Source organism: Mus pahari, chromosome 1 (genome assembly GCF_900095145.1).
Source record: "Mus pahari chromosome 1, PAHARI_EIJ_v1.1, whole genome shotgun sequence".
Taxonomy (NCBI): domain Eukaryota; kingdom Metazoa; phylum Chordata; class Mammalia; order Rodentia; family Muridae; genus Mus; species Mus pahari.
This window is the reverse complement of record NC_034590.1, coordinates 17,667,818-17,684,307: the sequence shown is the minus strand read 5'-3', so window position 1 is coordinate 17,684,307 and position 16,490 is coordinate 17,667,818. Positions and strand designations below refer to the sequence as shown.

The 16,490-nt window shown below is 53.0% G+C and overlaps 2 protein-coding genes and 1 long non-coding RNA gene across 4 annotated transcripts in view; 2 read left to right on the top strand and 1 right to left on the bottom strand.

The window, feature by feature from the left end:
* The first annotated feature begins 2,909 nt into the window (after positions 1–2,909).
* Prmt1 (protein arginine methyltransferase 1) lies at positions 2,910–12,129 on the top strand. 2 transcript variants are annotated; one of them, XM_021193892.1, is made up of 11 exons: positions 2,910–3,040; positions 5,145–5,198; positions 5,677–5,778; positions 6,976–7,131; positions 7,221–7,284; positions 9,397–9,539; positions 9,960–10,047; positions 10,139–10,254; positions 10,692–10,842; positions 11,341–11,462; positions 11,902–12,129. In XM_021193892.1, the coding sequence occupies exons 1-11, from the start codon at positions 3,005–3,007 to the stop codon at positions 11,983–11,985; spliced, it is 1,116 nt and encodes a 371-aa protein (XP_021049551.1). In that variant the 5' UTR covers positions 2,910–3,004; the 3' UTR covers positions 11,986–12,129. The 2 variants fall into 2 exon arrangements, with proteins under 2 accessions (XP_021049551.1, XP_021049560.1); XM_021193901.1 differs by lacking the exon at positions 5,145–5,198.
* A 1,434-nt stretch (positions 12,130–13,563) lies between these two features.
* Positions 13,564–16,490, top strand: part of Cpt1c (carnitine palmitoyltransferase 1C) — a 15,093-nt gene continuing 12,166 nt past the window's right edge. Inside the window, exons 1-3 of the mRNA XM_021195814.1 lie at positions 13,564–13,820; positions 14,534–14,688; positions 15,256–15,395. Of these exons, the coding sequence (XP_021051473.1) occupies positions 14,548–14,688; positions 15,256–15,395 (281 nt within the window). The 5' untranslated portion in view covers positions 13,564–13,820; positions 14,534–14,547. The remainder of the gene's footprint in view (positions 13,821–14,533; positions 14,689–15,255; positions 15,396–16,490) is intronic.
* The window catches only part of LOC110320011, a 4,424-nt gene continuing 2,063 nt past the window's right edge, over positions 14,130–16,490 (bottom strand). The window contains exons 2-4 of the long non-coding RNA XR_002380441.1: positions 15,251–15,360; positions 14,644–14,716; positions 14,130–14,347 (exon numbers count right to left, since the gene is read on the bottom strand). This is a non-coding gene — a long non-coding RNA (uncharacterized LOC110320011). The remainder of the gene's footprint in view (positions 14,348–14,643; positions 14,717–15,250; positions 15,361–16,490) is intronic.

Sequence of the window (16,490 nt, the reverse complement as noted above, 5' to 3'; positions counted from 1 at the left end):
TCTGCGCCACCACGCCTGGCTTGAGAAATCCTATTTCGAAAAAACCAAAAGAAAAAACAAAGAAGCACTGAGCTAGGCAACCACTACCATTAAGTTCCATCTTTACCCCTGACTTAGGGTAGGCCTCTCTAAGGTTGCTGGGGTGTGTAGCTGTGAGTGGAGCTGAAGGCCAGGCCTTAAATCTCCATGGCAGGTCTCACAAGTGTGTGTAGTTAGCTACGCGTTTAAACTGTGCAGTGCTTGATACAGGAGACCTGTAATCCCAGCATTTGGGAGGATCGGGTTCAAGGTCATCCTTAGCTATGTAGTGAGTACAAGGCCAATTTGAGCTACATGAGACCTTGCTTCAAAAGCTCCAAAATGGGGGTAGGGCAGTCAATATAAAGTAGATGCTGCCTAAGAATAAAGACCTGAGTTACACTCCCAGCCCTTACTTAAAAGCAGGGCACAGAGCGCAGGCCCGCACTCAGCACTTGGGAGACAAAAGCAGGGTCTCTGCGACCAGTTATACTGTTCAGCCAGTTAGGCTGCAGTGTCACTGAGAGACCTTTTCTTAAAAAAATAAGGTGTTCCCTGGCGAGGCGGTGCATGCCTTTAATCCTAGCACTTGAGAAGCAGTAGTATGTGGACTTCTGAATTCCAGACCTGTCTGGTCTATGCAGACAGTCTCAAGGAAATTTAGGAAGGCATTTGGACTTCAGCCTCTGGCCTCTACACATACTGTGCACACACAGGCAAAATCCAAATAAAATACATTTTAAAAAATAAAGTTGTTTTCTTTGCCTTTCTGTAGTGAGATACAGGTCAGCGTCTTCCGTGTTTAGCCCTGACCAATCCCTTTTCCCTGGCTGAGCCTCAGTTTCCTCCTAGGAATCTATATTCGTAGCAAACTGAATGGACTGCAGAGATTCCCTGTGCTGATTTTATTTAAATCTGTCAAGGACAGCTGGCTCAAAGTCAGAATGCATTTCATTCACTGGCTATAGATAAAATCTTTTGTCCCAAACGAAAAGCACGTTCGATCCCCAAAGAAGAGGAGCACCATGTAAAATGGCAGCAGCCCCAGGAAACTCAGACGAGGTCAGTGAAGCTAGAGTGAATGAAGGTGGTTGAAGGATTAAGACAGTTGTCCTAGAGGTGCTGGAAGGCCATGGGCAGAGGGGTTGCTAAGTTGTAGGGAATGACAGACAGAAGCAGGGGACAGGGTAGTAGGACAGGCTGGATTCAATCAAATCATCTGAGAGGCAGGAGCAGACTGGATCTTTTTCTTCAGGGCCAGCCCTGTCTACAGAGTGAGTTCCAGGACAGCCTAGGCTACACAGAGAAACTGTCTCAAAACAAAAAGGCTGGAGAGATAGCTTAGCGGTTAAGAGCACTGACTGCTCTTCCAGAGGTCCTGAGTTCAATTCCCAGCAACGATATGGTGGCTCAAAAGCATCTGTAAAGAGATCCAATGCTCACTTCTGGTGTGTCTGAAGACAGCTGGTGTACTCACATGAAATAAATCTTAGGGGAAAAAAAATCATACTGAACTGGGCGTGGGAAGCATGCCTTTTGGGAAGGCAGAAGCAGGCAGATCTATGAGTAAGAGGACAGCCAAGGATACACAGAGAAACACTATCGAGGAAAAACGGGGGAAAAAAAGGGGGGGGGGTAACCATATTGGCTGAGCGAGATTTTCATAGGCCTTAAATCTCAGCACTTGGGAGACAAAAACAGGCTGACCTCCAGGGCGAGTTCCAGGCCCAAGGCACAGTGAGAATCAGTTAAACAAAAGATCCACCAGATCGTAAGTGTTGGTCTGCAGCAGATGGTGCAGAGGGTAAAGGTGTTTGCCGCTAAGCCTGACAACGTGTGCTCAATCATGGAAGAAAGGACTCTCTCTCTGTACATTGCTTTGTGACCTCCATACGTGCAAGGCACACGCGAACGCATGCTCACACTAGGCGTTGGAAGGAAACAGGTCAGATGTGCACGAGTACCTTACGCGGAAGATCGCACTGGAGGGGCTCATAGGGGAGTTAAAGGATCTGATATTTGGACCATAGTCTGGTGGGACAGAAGGCACAAGGAAGGTGCACGAACCCAGCAACTGACATCCATCCTCAGGGAAGGAGTAACTTTCTGCAGATCCAGGGAAATTTCCTGGAGGAGGTGGCGTCCGAATTGCCGGTGATTGACATGTAGGACTTGGTCAGACAAAGGATGTTTCCCGCAGAGGACCTGGAGGCCACAGGTCTAAAGAACTTGGCGCCTTCCAGCACAGGGGTGGGGAGCTCACAGCGAATCATGGATGGCTTCGGAACCACAGACTAGAATACACCCTCATCCACGTCTCAGGAATTGGGGGTTTCCCTATAACTTAACGCGCCCACGCGCCCCAGTTCCCCCAGAAAACATCCCAGCCCTGGGAGGTGGGGGATCCACAGAAGGATGGTGACTGACATTCCTAAGAACCAGTTGCTGCCGCCCAAAGCGCTGCCTGCCGCCTTATGGGCCAATGGCCCCTCTTCTTCTAGGCCTGTCGCTTAAACAGGGTGGAGTAAGAGCCGCGAACGTCACCTTTGGCTCAGCCAATATCAACGAGGGAGGAGCGGATTATCTTAGTGATGGACATGTCAGTTTCTAGACGTCCGCTTAGCGCGGAGCCCGCCGGGAAGCTCCAGGGCGGAGCTAGCCAGAAAGGGGCGGGAAGATCTGGGGAATTTTACCCAATCGTCACACGTGCTAGGTGAGACAGACAGGCAGTTGTTCCCTTCCTAGCGGACAGGAGGGGGCGGGCCTTTAAACGCTAGGAGGGGCGGGCACTTTATGTTTGATAGGCGTGTCTATCATCCAATGGAAATAGAAAACTCTCAGATGGACGGCTGTACAGACCAATGAGAACTTATGGCGGGGTATCGGGGGCTGGGCTGAGGACCCTCTGGTAAAAGGCGGTCCCCGGCCGAGCCGGGGGGAGAAAAGAGAGAGGGGGGGTCTCGGAGGCCGGAGGACTCGGGTGAAGATGGCGGCAGCCGAGGCCGCGAACTGCATCATGGAGGTGAGTAGCTGGGCTCTTTAGGCCTGGGGGCGGCGCGAGACGGGTGGCCCACGGCCTGAACTGTGCGGACGGGGCCTTTCGATGTGCCTGGCTTCGCGCTGGTCCGCATCGGGGGATGTGTTCGATCGTGACGGGAGAGAGATCGGCTTTCGGTGCTTTGGGACCCGCAGCCGAGCCAAGGACTGTCGCACGTGGTCGCGGGCCGGGGGCGCTTCCAGCCGGGCCGCACGTGGTCTCGCCGTGTAGCGTGGGGAGGGGGGTGTGCCGCCTCGAGGGGCCCCGTGGGCTCCACGTGCAGGACAAAGGCCCCGCCCCCAGCCCGATGACCTGGGCTGCACTCAAGGGGTCCAGGGGTTGCCACCCACTCTCCCGGGCTCGGCTGTGGATGTCCGTGCAGCCCGGGCTCTCTGCACCCGCGTGGGGCCTGAGAACATCACTCCCCGGCCTCCCTTTCCTCAACTCTGTGTTAGCCTTGTGCAGCGGGGGGGGGGGGGGATGGGCACAAAGCCCCGTGACCTCTCTTTAAGGAGATGGTGGGGAATCTCATCCGAGGAGATCCGGATCCGTCGCCGGGCACCCCCTCGTGGTCATTATGGGCGTGTGAGAGGGGCGTCTTTTTTTCATGGGGCGTGGCCCCAAACCCACCCCCTCATGGGAGGGCCCTCGGGTGGATGGATGGTCAGAGGTCAGTGGTGGGGGATAAAGGAGTTCGGATGGCCATGGGCCTTAACCCCCACAGTGCTCCATTTTTACTAGCTTGAATGTGGCAAGGGACCCCTTTTTGAACATTTCCGCCTTTGCCTAATTTCCCCCCAAAACGGAATGAAATTCTAGCTTCTGCCTTGCTTACCTGCTTATAGTTGATTGTTCAATCCTAAACTGTATTCCTCAGTCGACTTTTTACTCTGGAGCCGGGCAGTGGTAGCGCACGCCTTTAATCCCAGCACTTGGGAGGCAGAGGCAGGCTGATTTCTGAGTTCAAGGCCAGCCTGGTCTACAGAGTGAGTTCCAGGACAGCCAGGGCTACACAGAGAAACCCTGCCTCGAAAAAAACTGGAAAAAAAAAAAAGGCCTTGAACTCATCCTGTAGCTGAGTATGGCCTTGAACTTGCCATCTTCCTTCAACTTCTGAGTAGCTCAGGGCCTTCACCATCAGGCTTGTAAGGCAGGTCCTAGACATGGGTTTCATACTCTCTTCTGTCACTTGTCCACCTTCTGGTGTCCGTCTGTACTATTGAAAAAGTGGGGATCTCGTGGGAAACTCGCCTCCCAGGCTGTGGGGGACTGAGAGCTTGGCTAGGTCGTGACCGCTTATCTGGAAGCCTTGGATGGCAGTCATTGATGGTATTTAAGCTGATGGGGCCCATACCTCTTCAAGTTCTCTGGAGAGGAAGGTCAGTTGCCGGGAAATCTGCCATAAATAGGGATCAGTTAGCCTACAGGGTCACAATGGTGACCCTGGGCCCTAGGACTTGTGGACAGAGAAAAGAAAAGGCTGTTCCAGTGTGGGAACCCAGGTGAGGTGGGGAAGAGGCTTTTCCAAGGCATGTATAATACCTCATCAGAAAGGCAGGAAAATCAAAGAGGTTAGGTTGCCTCTGGGTGTGGGTGAGTTGGGGTGCTGTGCCTGCTGCTTTGATGGTGTGCTGCATCTCTCTAATGGGATCCTCCCTTTTTACCCCTCCCTCCAGTTTATTCATGGCACTTCAGCCTGGCATGGGTCAGGAAGTGTCACCTAATCTCGTGGCGGGGGGGATTAGGTAGTGAAGGGGAGCAACAGCTGGGCAGTGCCCATGTGCCCTGGCAAGTATTGGGTCTTGTGGCCTAGATGGGGTAGGTGTATGTGGCCAGTGACTGGACCAGAGAAGGACAACAGGGGGCAGGCCACCATCTCTTCAGCCAACAGCTGGGACAGGAGACCTTCCCTTCCCTCCTTCCTTTCCTTCTCTACCCGACCACAGCCTCCCTCATTGCTTGTCCCTACTTACACATGCACACACTCCCTTCCTTGTCCAGGAAAAGCCAACCTACAAACCACTCACCACCCACAGGCCTTTCCTAGTCACCCAGTAGCTAATCCTTTTTCCCTGTTACTCTCTCCTAGAATTTTGTAGCCACCTTGGCTAATGGGATGAGCCTCCAGCCGCCTCTTGAAGAAGTAAATATCCTTTTGTGAGACCCCCCACCCAGCCCACTTCCACATAAGCTTCCTTGCTATACATCTGGCTCCCCAGGAGGTCTAACCGTCCTCTTCCAACCAGTTTCCTCTGCTGTGCCCCCCTAATCCCTTAGGACAGAGCCCTTCCTGGCCCCAGAACCATGGCTGCTTCCTTAACTCCATCTCCAGCCCTCCCCCCCCTGCCCTTCATGTGTCTGCCCTGGCTCTCCCCTCTCTCCCTCCCTCCCCAGCTGTGGGCTGAGCTAGAGACAGGCCATAGAGCCTGGAGAGATGGTAGGCGAGGCGGCTGCTCCCTGGATGGTGCTCTGGGTGGGTCCTGGAAGTGGAAACATGACCTGGGGAAGAAAGATGCTGGAGGGGGCTGGAGGGTTGTCCTCGTATGATGAGGGGCTTTGTGCAGGTTGAGGAGACTCTGGGGAAGCCACCTTTGACCCTTTTGTCACTCCCTCTCTTCTAGGTTTCCTGTGGCCAAGCAGAGAGTAGTGAGAAGCCCAACGCTGAGGACATGACATCCAAAGACTACTACTTTGACTCCTATGCCCACTTCGGCATCCACGAGGTGAGTAGGGACCGCCCCTAAAGCCGGTGTGGACTGAAGGGCCCCAAGACTGGACAGGGGTCTGAGTGTCTCAGCACCTGCAATGCTCCCTCTCTGCCCCAGATCCACTTTCCGTGACTGAATTCTTCCAGCTCTCAGGAAGCCAGTGCTGCCCCAGTGTGCCACAGACCTAAGGATGAGGTCAGGCCCTGCCGGTCTCTGGCGCCCTCTAGTGACTGGCGGTGGGGCTGCGTCCATAGCTCATGCTGTACTACAACCCTTTTGAAAAAGGAGACAGGGCTAGTGCAAATACAATGACATTCTTAGGACTCCTTGTCTTTTTTTCATGGGGCTTTAAAAAAAAAAAACTACTAGAGGCTGGGATTGTGGCAAAGTGGCGAAGTAGTTGCTTAGCAAGGGCTAGATCATGGCCTCCGTCCCCAGCATCATAAACGGGGGAAAAATTGGAAAAATTTGCATAAAATAATTGAGCTTTTGGAGGCCTAGGGACATACCCCAGTTATTAAAGGGCTTGCCATGCAAGCATGGGCTTCAGGGTTTAATCCCCAAAACCCACTTTAAAAGCCATACTAGGACTGGCAGTGGCTCAGTGGGTACAGGTACGCCACACAAGCCGAAAGTAGTGCTTGCCGTACTCGCGATCCCTGGATGGAGATGGAGAAAGCTTCCTCTGACTTCCATGTTCCTGTGTGCATGATAACTTCCAGAACACGGAGTGTGGTGGTGTGTGTTTGTAGGAGCTCAGCTGAGGAGGCAGAAGCAGGTTGATCACTGGGCTCAGCAGCCTAACCCAATGGTCCAGCTACCCAGGTCTCAGACACCTTGTCAGAAAGCAAGGTGGCTGGAATCTGAGCGGTGATGCCAAGGCTTGCGTGTGCTACACAACCTCCTTGCTACTCGGCTGCCTGCTCACTCTCCATTTTAATTTGTGTGAGCCTGCCAGGCCAATACCAAGGTTTCTTTTGGTCAACTAAAGGCTGGCCTTGTACCCAGGATCTTCCTGCTTCAGCCTCCTGATTCATCCCTGGCTCTTGCGAGGGTGCCACTGGTAAGACCTGGCCAGTGTAGGTATTCACTGCCAAAGAAGCTCCTGGGAGGGAAAGGGGTTCTCTGAGCCTTGCTCACCATCAGTGTGGTGGTAGTGTGCATGCTTGTGTGTCCCTCACTCTGGTCCCCTCACTCTGGTTTCCTGTCCAGGAAATGCTGAAGGATGAGGTGCGCACCCTCACATACCGCAACTCCATGTTTCACAATCGGCATCTCTTCAAAGACAAGGTGGTGCTGGACGTGGGCTCAGGCACTGGCATTCTCTGCATGTTCGCTGCCAAGGCGGGGGCCCGCAAGGTTATTGGGGTAAGTCTTACTGCAGTGGGCTGACTGGTTAGGAGCTGGAGAGGGTGTAGACTGGACTCTCGTCTCACCCTCCTTCCTTCCTGCCTTAGATTGAGTGTTCCAGTATCTCCGATTATGCTGTGAAGATTGTCAAAGCCAACAAGTTAGACCATGGTGAGTAGAGGGGGGGGTCTGTGGAGGGTCAGGCACCTTCTCGGAAGCCTGAGTGAAGAGTTAAGAGACCACAGTGGACAACGTTTGGGAATGCTGAGAGTCTGCATGTCAGGCCATTGGGCCTCGTGCTTTAGGGTTTTGCATGGGGATTTTTGGTGACTATGCTCAATATTAGAACTTCCCTTGTGCAAGGGTTTCCCATCCCTCAGTTGTCACATCCAGGGCCTGTCAAGAATTCTCCCCAGGAGTTCCCACTCTGAGCATGACTGACATTACCTTCCTGAGAACCCCACAACTGCTGCTCTACAATGCACACACGGCACAGCCAGGTGTGCAGGTAGAAGCTTGCCACAGGCCTGCAGCTCTGCAGCTCTCACATGAAGGTTGTGCACTTGGTCCCATCAAAGGCTTCGTCGTGGGCTTACATGTACACATTGAAGGCCTTTAGTCTGCCTTAGCTGTCATTTGACACCAAACTAGTTTTTGATGCAGTTAAACTCTTGTTTTCCTCTCGAGTAGGCCTCGCTGTGTAGCCCTGGCTCTCCTAGAACCCACCATGTAACCAGGCTGGCCTTGAACTCAAGAGTTCCTCCTGCCTCTGCCTGGATTAAAGGTGTGCGCACCACCCCTGGCTGTACTTAGCATTATAAAAGATGGAACAGGTCTAAACTGTGAAGGCCCAGGAGGCTTGTGTCCCATCATCCCATCCCTGGGAGGCTGAGGGCCAGGACAGGCTACAAATACGGAAAACCTGTGAGTAGATGAGCACTGGTGTCAGTCTTCAAGGGCAGAGGCAGCATGGGAAGGCGCCCTGGCACCCATCCGGATGATGGTGCTTTCTTTAGTAGGGACTTTTGTACTGCGCCAACAAGTGATGGTCTGCAACTGAAGCATCATGCCTGTGAGCTAGCACACGTTTGTAAGGGATGAGTTCCTTAGCATACTGTGCAGGGTTTGTCCTCATCCTCAGTACTAGGCTTGGAACTTTGGCCCTTGCCTGGCAGGCGCCCTCCCACTGAGCCAGTTGAACAGCTTTCTTTGTATTTAAAATAGGGTTTCTAGCCGGGGCGTGGTGGCGCACGCCTTTAATCCCAGCACTCTGGAGGCAGAGGCAGGCGGATTTCTGACTTCTGGTCTACAGAGTGAGTTCCAGGACAGCCAAGGCTACACAGAGAAACTCTGTCTTGAAAAACCATAAAAAAGGGGGGGGGTGTTTCTTTCTTTTCTTTTTTTTCTCCCCTCCCCCCCACTTTCTTTCATTCATTCATTCATTTAATCTGTGTGAGTGAGCTGTGTCTATCCTCAGACACATCAGAACAGGGCATCGGATCCCATTACAGATGGTTATGGCCCACTGTGTGGTTGCTGGGAATTGAACTCAGGACCTCTGGAAGAGCAGACAGTGCTCTTAACGACTGAGCCATCTCTCCAGCCCCAAGACAGGGTTTCTTATTGTAGCCCAAGTAGGCTTTGAACTTCCAGTCCTCGAGTGTCAGCCTCCTAAGTAGCTGGAGCGACAGGCCTGGCTGGCTGTGACAGTTTGGTTTTGTTTTGTTTCATTGAAAGGCTTTCTCTCTATTGGGTGGGGAACTGCGGTGCGACACGTGTAGAGGTTGAGGTCAGAGTATGAATCTCATTCTACCCTGGGTGTAAAGTTCAGGTCATCCAGCTTGGTTGCAGGCATCCTGGCCTACTGGCCTCATTTTACAGTTGTGACCACACCATTATTACTTAACTGCTTCACCTACTGAACAGAAAAATATATTTCATCTGAGCACTGCTAAGGTTGGAAACCTAGACCTGGAGAATGTTAAACTTGGGCTCGTAGCAAAACCGCGCTTAGACCTGCAGGCAGAAACTCTTGCCGTGCCCTTGTGGCTTAGGATGGACCTGGTGTTTTAACCTTTTATTCCCAGTTCTGGGGAGGCAGAGGCAGGCAGATCTCTTGTGGCCAGCCTGGTCTATATAGCAAGTTCCAGGACCTCATAGTGAGACAGTTTGAAAAGAGAGACAGGGTGCCTGCCCTTTGACCAGAGTCCTCTGTGGGTGTCTGGAGCCATCTGGGCCAGTCCCCCCCCCCCCCCGACTGACATGCCATTCCTGTGGATGCAGTGGTGACCATCATCAAGGGCAAGGTGGAGGAGGTGGAGCTGCCTGTGGAGAAGGTGGACATCATCATCAGCGAGTGGATGGGTTACTGCCTCTTCTACGAGTCCATGCTCAACACCGTGCTGCACGCTCGGGATAAGTGGCTGGTGAGCCATGCGCCTTGGATGTAGTGGGCGCCCCAGGCTAAGGAGTTAGAGCAGCAAATGGGGTGCCACCAAGTGTTTCTGTGATGAGCCCTTCCCGGGGAGAAGGGCCCAAAGGAATGGCAGAGGAGCTGACTTGAAGAAGGCCAGTGCAGAGTCCTTATGCCAGGAGAGCGCATATGGGGGGAAGTGGGAGGGGGATCAGGGGGATACTGTAAAAAATGGAGGTGTCTTTCCTTCTAGGGTGTTTCCAGGCTCCTAGGAATTGTGGGACTGTCTGGGCTCTGGGTGTACTGTCTGTTGAGTAGAGACCAGACTAAAGGATGAGGCCTGGGTAGATAAGGGGTCTCTGGAAAGTGATGGTGGGCTGGACAATTGGGTCCACTCAGTTAGGTTCTTGCTGTTACCCAACTCCTCCCTCAGGCACCTGATGGCCTCATCTTCCCAGACCGGGCCACCTTGTATGTGACCGCCATTGAGGACCGACAATATAAAGACTACAAGATCCACTGTGAGCTGGGATTTAATGGGTGGTGAGGGCAGGATGGGTAGCGAGGGCAGGGCCTGGATTCCACAGTTCATCTGACCCTGTTTGTATCCAGGGTGGGAGAACGTGTATGGCTTTGATATGTCCTGCATTAAAGACGTGGCCATCAAGGAGCCCCTGGTGGACGTGGTGGACCCAAAGCAGCTGGTCACCAATGCCTGCCTCATAAAGGTAACTCGGCAGCAGCAGCAGCAGCGGGAGTCCCGGTCCCTGACCCGTCCCTTAGAGGCGTAGGGAGAGCAGTTGGGCCACACGTCAGGGTTTCAGAGCCTGGTGCTGAGAGATGACTTAGTAGTTGAGAGCACTGACGGCTCTCCCAGGGGTCCCGAGTTCCTTCAATTCCCAGCAGCCACATGGTGGCTCACAAGCGTCTGTAATGGGATCTGATGCCCACTTCTGGTGTGCATGAAGATGGCTACAGTGTACTCATGCATGAAATAAATCTTTTTTTAAAAAAGAAAGAAAATGTTTTGAGGACCAGCCCAGCATACCTGAGACCCTGTTTCGGAGGGTGGGGGGCTGTTTTACTATGATGGGAAGGGGTCTAACAGGCAGCAGTTGTCTGCAGGGTGGGCTCTGAGCACTGACTGGGCTCACCCATTTGGCAGGAGGTGGACATCTACACAGTCAAGGTGGAGGACCTGACCTTCACCTCCCCCTTCTGCCTGCAAGTGAAGAGGAATGACTACGTGCATGCGCTGGTGGCCTACTTCAACATCGAGTTCACCCGATGCCACAAGAGGACCGGCTTCTCCACCAGTGAGCGCCGTGTGGGGCTGGGCAGGGGCCGAGAGAGTCAGTGAGGTTTCTGTATGACAAGCAGCACAGCGCATGCCTGAGGCTTATCACGGTCATAGAGCTACTCAGGAACAGGGCAGAGGCAGAAAGCTCTAAAGGTGAAGAAAGTTAGTGGTAACCCTCAAAAAAGAGGAGAGTTGAAAGGAGCCATCGAGAGCCTAGAGTCACTGAGGGGTGGGGCGCATGGCCTGGTGGCTGGGTGCCTATGGTATTCCGCCTCTGGATTCCACCACCGGTCCTGGTCAGGACAGGAGTGCTGGGCGTGAGAGACCTGTCCCACCAGGCTCTGCTTCAGTCATTGAGTGACTGAGTCTGATCCCAGTGTAACTCAGTAGACACAGGCAAGATGCGGGGTCACTGGCCCTCAAAGCCTTGCTGGCGGGGACCTTGTGGGGCACTGGCAGGTTTCGCATGGCGACACCCAGGCAAAGTCTGCCACTGACCATGCCCACCTTTCAGGTCCTGAGTCCCCGTACACACACTGGAAGCAGACTGTGTTCTACATGGAGGACTACCTAACAGTGAAGACTGGCGAGGAGATCTTTGGCACCATTGGAATGAGGCCCAATGCCAAAAACAATGTGAGGCCTGGTGGAGAAGAAACGTGATACGGAGGGTGTACAGAAAAGTCAGGTTCTGGGTAGAGTTGAACAGTGCCAGCTTGGGTAGTATAGCGGGTACCCTAGGAAGCCCCCGCGTGGCTGCTGGGTTCAGTGATAACCTTGTTCAGTACCCTTCCTGCGGGCACTGAAATCACCTGACTCAAGTTAGAGTGGCAAGTGCCCGAGCACAGTGTGACGTAGGTGAAGGGGGGGGGCTTCGGGATGCCTGCAGGGGCCTGAAACGGCGTTGGGACTCCACCGGCGCTGGTGCTGTTTCCCTTGGTGACAGAAACTTAGACTGTGTGGCTGGGGAGCATGGGGTGCATGTAGCCTATAGTACTGTCAGTACATCAGGGTACAGGGTGTGCAGTGTGGCCTGATGACACACCTGAGCTTTGTCTTTACCTTTTCCCTTCAGCGTGACTTGGACTTTACCATCGACCTGGACTTCAAGGGTCAGCTGTGTGAGCTCTCCTGTTCCACCGACTACCGGATGCGCTGAGGAGGTGCCAGTCTGGCCCTCCTGCAGAAGGGGGCTCAGGGGATGGGCTTGGGGGATGGGGGGGTACATCGTGACTGTGTTTTTCATAACTTATGTTTTTATATGGTTGCGTTTATGCCAATAAATCCTCAGCTGACCATGCCACTTCTCGCCCTGGGGCCCGGGTGGTTCAGTAGCCTGTCCCTCCCTGAGGACTGTCCATTTTTTGGTCTAGGGATGTGGACCTCAAGCTAGGCAGGATTCCTGGTTCCATCATGTCTGTGGATTCCCTGACCTCCCTGAGATTCTTCTTTGGAACAGAGGTTGAGGAGTCCTCAGTGGGAGTCAGACCCCTGCCCCTCCACCCCAGAGTCTGCCTTCCATCTCCTGCTCTTCCTGTGCTCTTCCTGTTTTCTGGGGGTTCAAGAGGGGGTTAAAGACAGGGTTTCTTTGTGTAACCTTGGCTCTCCTGGACTAAAGGCCTGCACCATGGTCCTGGGCCATTTGTGTTTGTTCACGTGGTTGTTTTTTCAGGACGGTTTCTCTGTAGTCTTTGCTGTCCTGGACCTTGGTTTATGATCCAGGCTGACCTCTAACAAAGGTCCACCTGCCTCTGCCTTCCAAGTGATGGGATTAAAGGCGTGCACCACCACTGCTCAGCTAAACATTTGTAAGGTTTATTTCTTTATATATATGTTTGCGCACCAGCAGAGGGCATCAGATCCCACTATTGAGCTGATCGTGGTTGCTGAGACTTGAACTCAGAACCTGCAGCACTCTTACCCTGTGCTGTTTCTAAGTAAGCTAGTTCTATTCCGGTGACACCAGCCCCTCCCCTCGCCCCTCCAGAATAAGGGCGAGGCTAGTATTTTGGTCCACCAGTGCTTATGGGAGCCGGGTCACTCTGGCCTGGGAACAGGTGGGGGTTTGGATCCTATGTGGCATAGCCAAGTGGGGGTGGGTAACCTTAAAGTCAGAAAGTTCATTGAGCAGACCTGAACTCTAAAATGCCCTGGGACAAGAAACCTGTTGGGTCTGACTTCCCACCCTGTGCCTGATGCACACTTCAGCCACACTAGGAACTCCTGGGACCGACCATGCCACCTCCTAGTGCAAGGGAAGTGAGAGCCCAAGGCCCTCACAGAGCCCCACCTGCAGTGGATATTGTCCTTGCTGGGTGACAATGGGCTGGTCTCCGTCCTGGGGTGGGCTCAGAAGAACACCAGATCCATTGCGGACAGAAAATGAAACGCTGGAGTGGAATAAAGCAGACTGCCGTGTTTGTGTATCTATGCCCATCTTGCACCGTCCCTCTGGTTGTCTAGCTGGGATCTAGTCCCCAGTGGCGTCTATTTTCCGTGCCTCAGTCTGTACGCCTGCTGTGGATGGTTCTGATGGGTCAGCCTGAGAGGCATCTTAAGATGTGCTCCAGCAGATATATGCATGACATGATGCGGTACCTAAAAGGGCAGGGAGGGAACTCAGGTTGTTTCTTGAACAAAAAAAGGAGGAAAAAAAAAAAAAAGGCTTGGGGTAAGAGGGTTGGACACTAGGACTCCGAGGGGGCGGAGAGAAAATGCGGAGGGATTGGAAAGGAGCAGGACCAGAACGCGGAGGGATCGGAGGAGGCGGGGATAAAACCTAGGGCCAGAACGCCCAGTTCAGGGAGGGAGGAGGCGCCCGCGAGGTGGCTCTGGGTTTCAGGATAACAGCCAAAGACGGTTGATCAGTTCGTGGACTAATTACACGGGGACTGGATGTATGTACAAGGGAAACTGGGTACTGGACTCAAACTGGGGGAAGGAGGTGTATATGGAATTGACCCCAGGAACCGCAGCTGCTGACCTCTGACCGGTGTAAGTACTAGTACCAGGTACAGGAGGGGCTATGGGCCTTGTGTTGGGGCAGGCGAGTAGGGCTTCTCCATCACTTGTCCTGGACTTGCCTCCGCTTGTCACCAGCATCCCTCGATGCCGGGCATGCGCAGTAGGGTGCTTCCTCTTTCATCCCTCTCCAGACCCCATGGTGGAAGGGAATCCATATGTGCCTACGCCTTGCAATTGGAAATGAACAGTGCCACCGTCGGCAAATGTTCATTTCCCTATGGGTCTAAAAAGTAGTACGTTTAAAAAAAAAAAAAAAAAAAAACACCAAAAAAAACCCCCGAAAAACTAGTGTGTTTTGTTTGAACAATCAATTTCCCTCCCCCACCCCGAATATCGAGCACTGAATTCTCAGTAATACAGGTCTCAAGGTTGCTCTCCAGCCTTTATACTTTCAGAGATCCCCAGTTAAATGAGCCCTGTCCCAAAGCCCTCTCCAACTGTGAGCTGCAGCGCTCCTCAGGTTCTTAGAGCAGAGTATGCTGAGTCCTGTGGTCCTGCTGTGGGAGGAAGGGACAGGGTCTGAGAGAGGGGGCTGGGGGCCGGACTCCTCCACACCCCACACAGCTGAGAGTAGAAGCCAGAGCTGCACCGGTGGGTCCAAGGGAAAAGGGCCAAGCTCTCGAGTCCTGGACCTTGGGGAGGAGGCACCGTGGTCCTGGAGAATGACCCCATCTTTCTCCTAGGGAGCCCAGGGAACATGGCAGAGGCACACCAGGCCTCGAGCTTGCTGTCTTCACTGAGTTCAGACGGGGCAGAGGTAGAGCTCAGCTCCCCAGTGTGGCAGGAGATTTACCTCTGTGCCCTGCGCTCCTGGAAAAGGCATCTCTGGCGTGTCTGGGTGAGGAGAGCTATTGGCTTGTTTCCTTCTGGGGATTCAGGTTTCGGGGCTTCCTGAAACTGCTTCTGAAGATCTGGATGTCCAGTCCCAGGCCACGGTTAACTATGGCTTCCTCTGGGATGCTCTGGCCTGCCTACTGGCCTGCCCGGCTCAGCATCCGGACACACACCACTCCCCATGCAGCTCCTCCCCCAATAACTTCAGTATAGTCCCCTTATCTTGGATTTATTTATTTGTCTGCTTACTGACTGACTGACTTATTGGTGCCAAGGTTCAGAATCCAGGGTTTTGAACAGTCTAGGACAGCTCGAATGACACTCTCATCCCCTTACTGGTAGATTCCAGGAGGGTTCCCTACCACTTAGCCATGCCTCCACTAACCCCTCGTGGTGGATTTTAGGAAGAGTCCCTGTCCCAGCCTAAGCTCATTGGGGAGTAGGCAAAGGCTACACCATGCCTCCGAGTCCTTACTGAATGCACTCAGTAAAAGGACTCCTGAGCTCTGCCCACATCCGAGACCCTAGAAGCTCCAGAGAGGAGAGTGAGCATCTCCCTTTCTCACCACAGAATGACTTTCTTGCTGGTGTGGTCCCTGCATCCCCCCTCAGCTGGCTCTTCCTCTTCAGTACAATCCAGCTTGCTTGTTTCCTCCAGCTGGACCCTTCCCTAGGACTGATGGAGAAGATTAAAGAGTTCCTGCCAGACTGGTGAGAACCTTCCCCTTCACCCAAGTCACTGTCCTGACCCACCACACGTGCACGCACACACACACACACACACACACACACACACACACACGCACTCCAAAGATACTCTGTGTGCTGTGCCTGCCACAGAAATGTAATTTCTGGGTGTGATGATGCATAGGCCTTGAACCCCAGCCCCGCAGAGGCAGAGGCAGAGACAGGAGGTTCTGGTCTACAGTGAGTTCCAGGACAGCCGTGGATGTTACTCAGAGAAACCCTGACCCAGAAAAAAAAAAAAAAAAGTAATTTCTGGAGCATACTTTATAATAGAGGTACAGCCAAAAGGGGGGTTTCATCTCTCTCACTTCATAGCTCTATTCATCTATTTTGGTTTGAGACAGGGTTTCCCTGTGTAGCTTTGTATGTCCTGGAACTCAATGTAAACCAAATAAATCCTCCTGCCTCTACCTCCCAAATGCTGGGATTAAAGGCATGTGCCACCACTGCCCAGTTTTTCTTTTTTTTGTTTTTGGGGTTGTTTTTGCTTTTGTTTTGTTGTCTTTGTTTATTTTGTTTGAGATAGGGTCTCTTAATGCATGCAGTACTAGCTGTCCTGGAAGCTAGTTATGCAGAAAGTGGGATAGCCTCGGACTCACAGAGATCCACCTCCCTCTGGTGCCACATCGGGTTTTCAGGATTGCCGAGCTCTGATCCTGTACTGGGTTCTGTACTGAGGCAGAATGGTGGCTCACCAGTTAAGTGTTAATCCTAGCAGAGGCAGGAATTACATGGGAAGGCCTTTTCCAGGCAGAGATTTGTGAGTACAGCTTTAGGAAGGGGCTGGAAACCAGGCAGGGATAGGTGAGCTGAGTTCTGGGAGTGGGCCAGGCTTCCGTGGGAAGAGGCAGATGTTCTGAACAAGGCAGAGCCCTGAATTGGACATGGATTAGCCATATTCATGATCCGGTCTCGAGAAGGGCACCCTCTGGAGGGGCGGCAGTGATGGGCCCATGGTTGCTCCACAGCACGCTCTGGGCTTCCTCCACACACTGCACTCATTGGTTTCCTGCTCTGCTTACTTACTAGTTATTCTTATTTACTTTTTGGTTTTTCTTT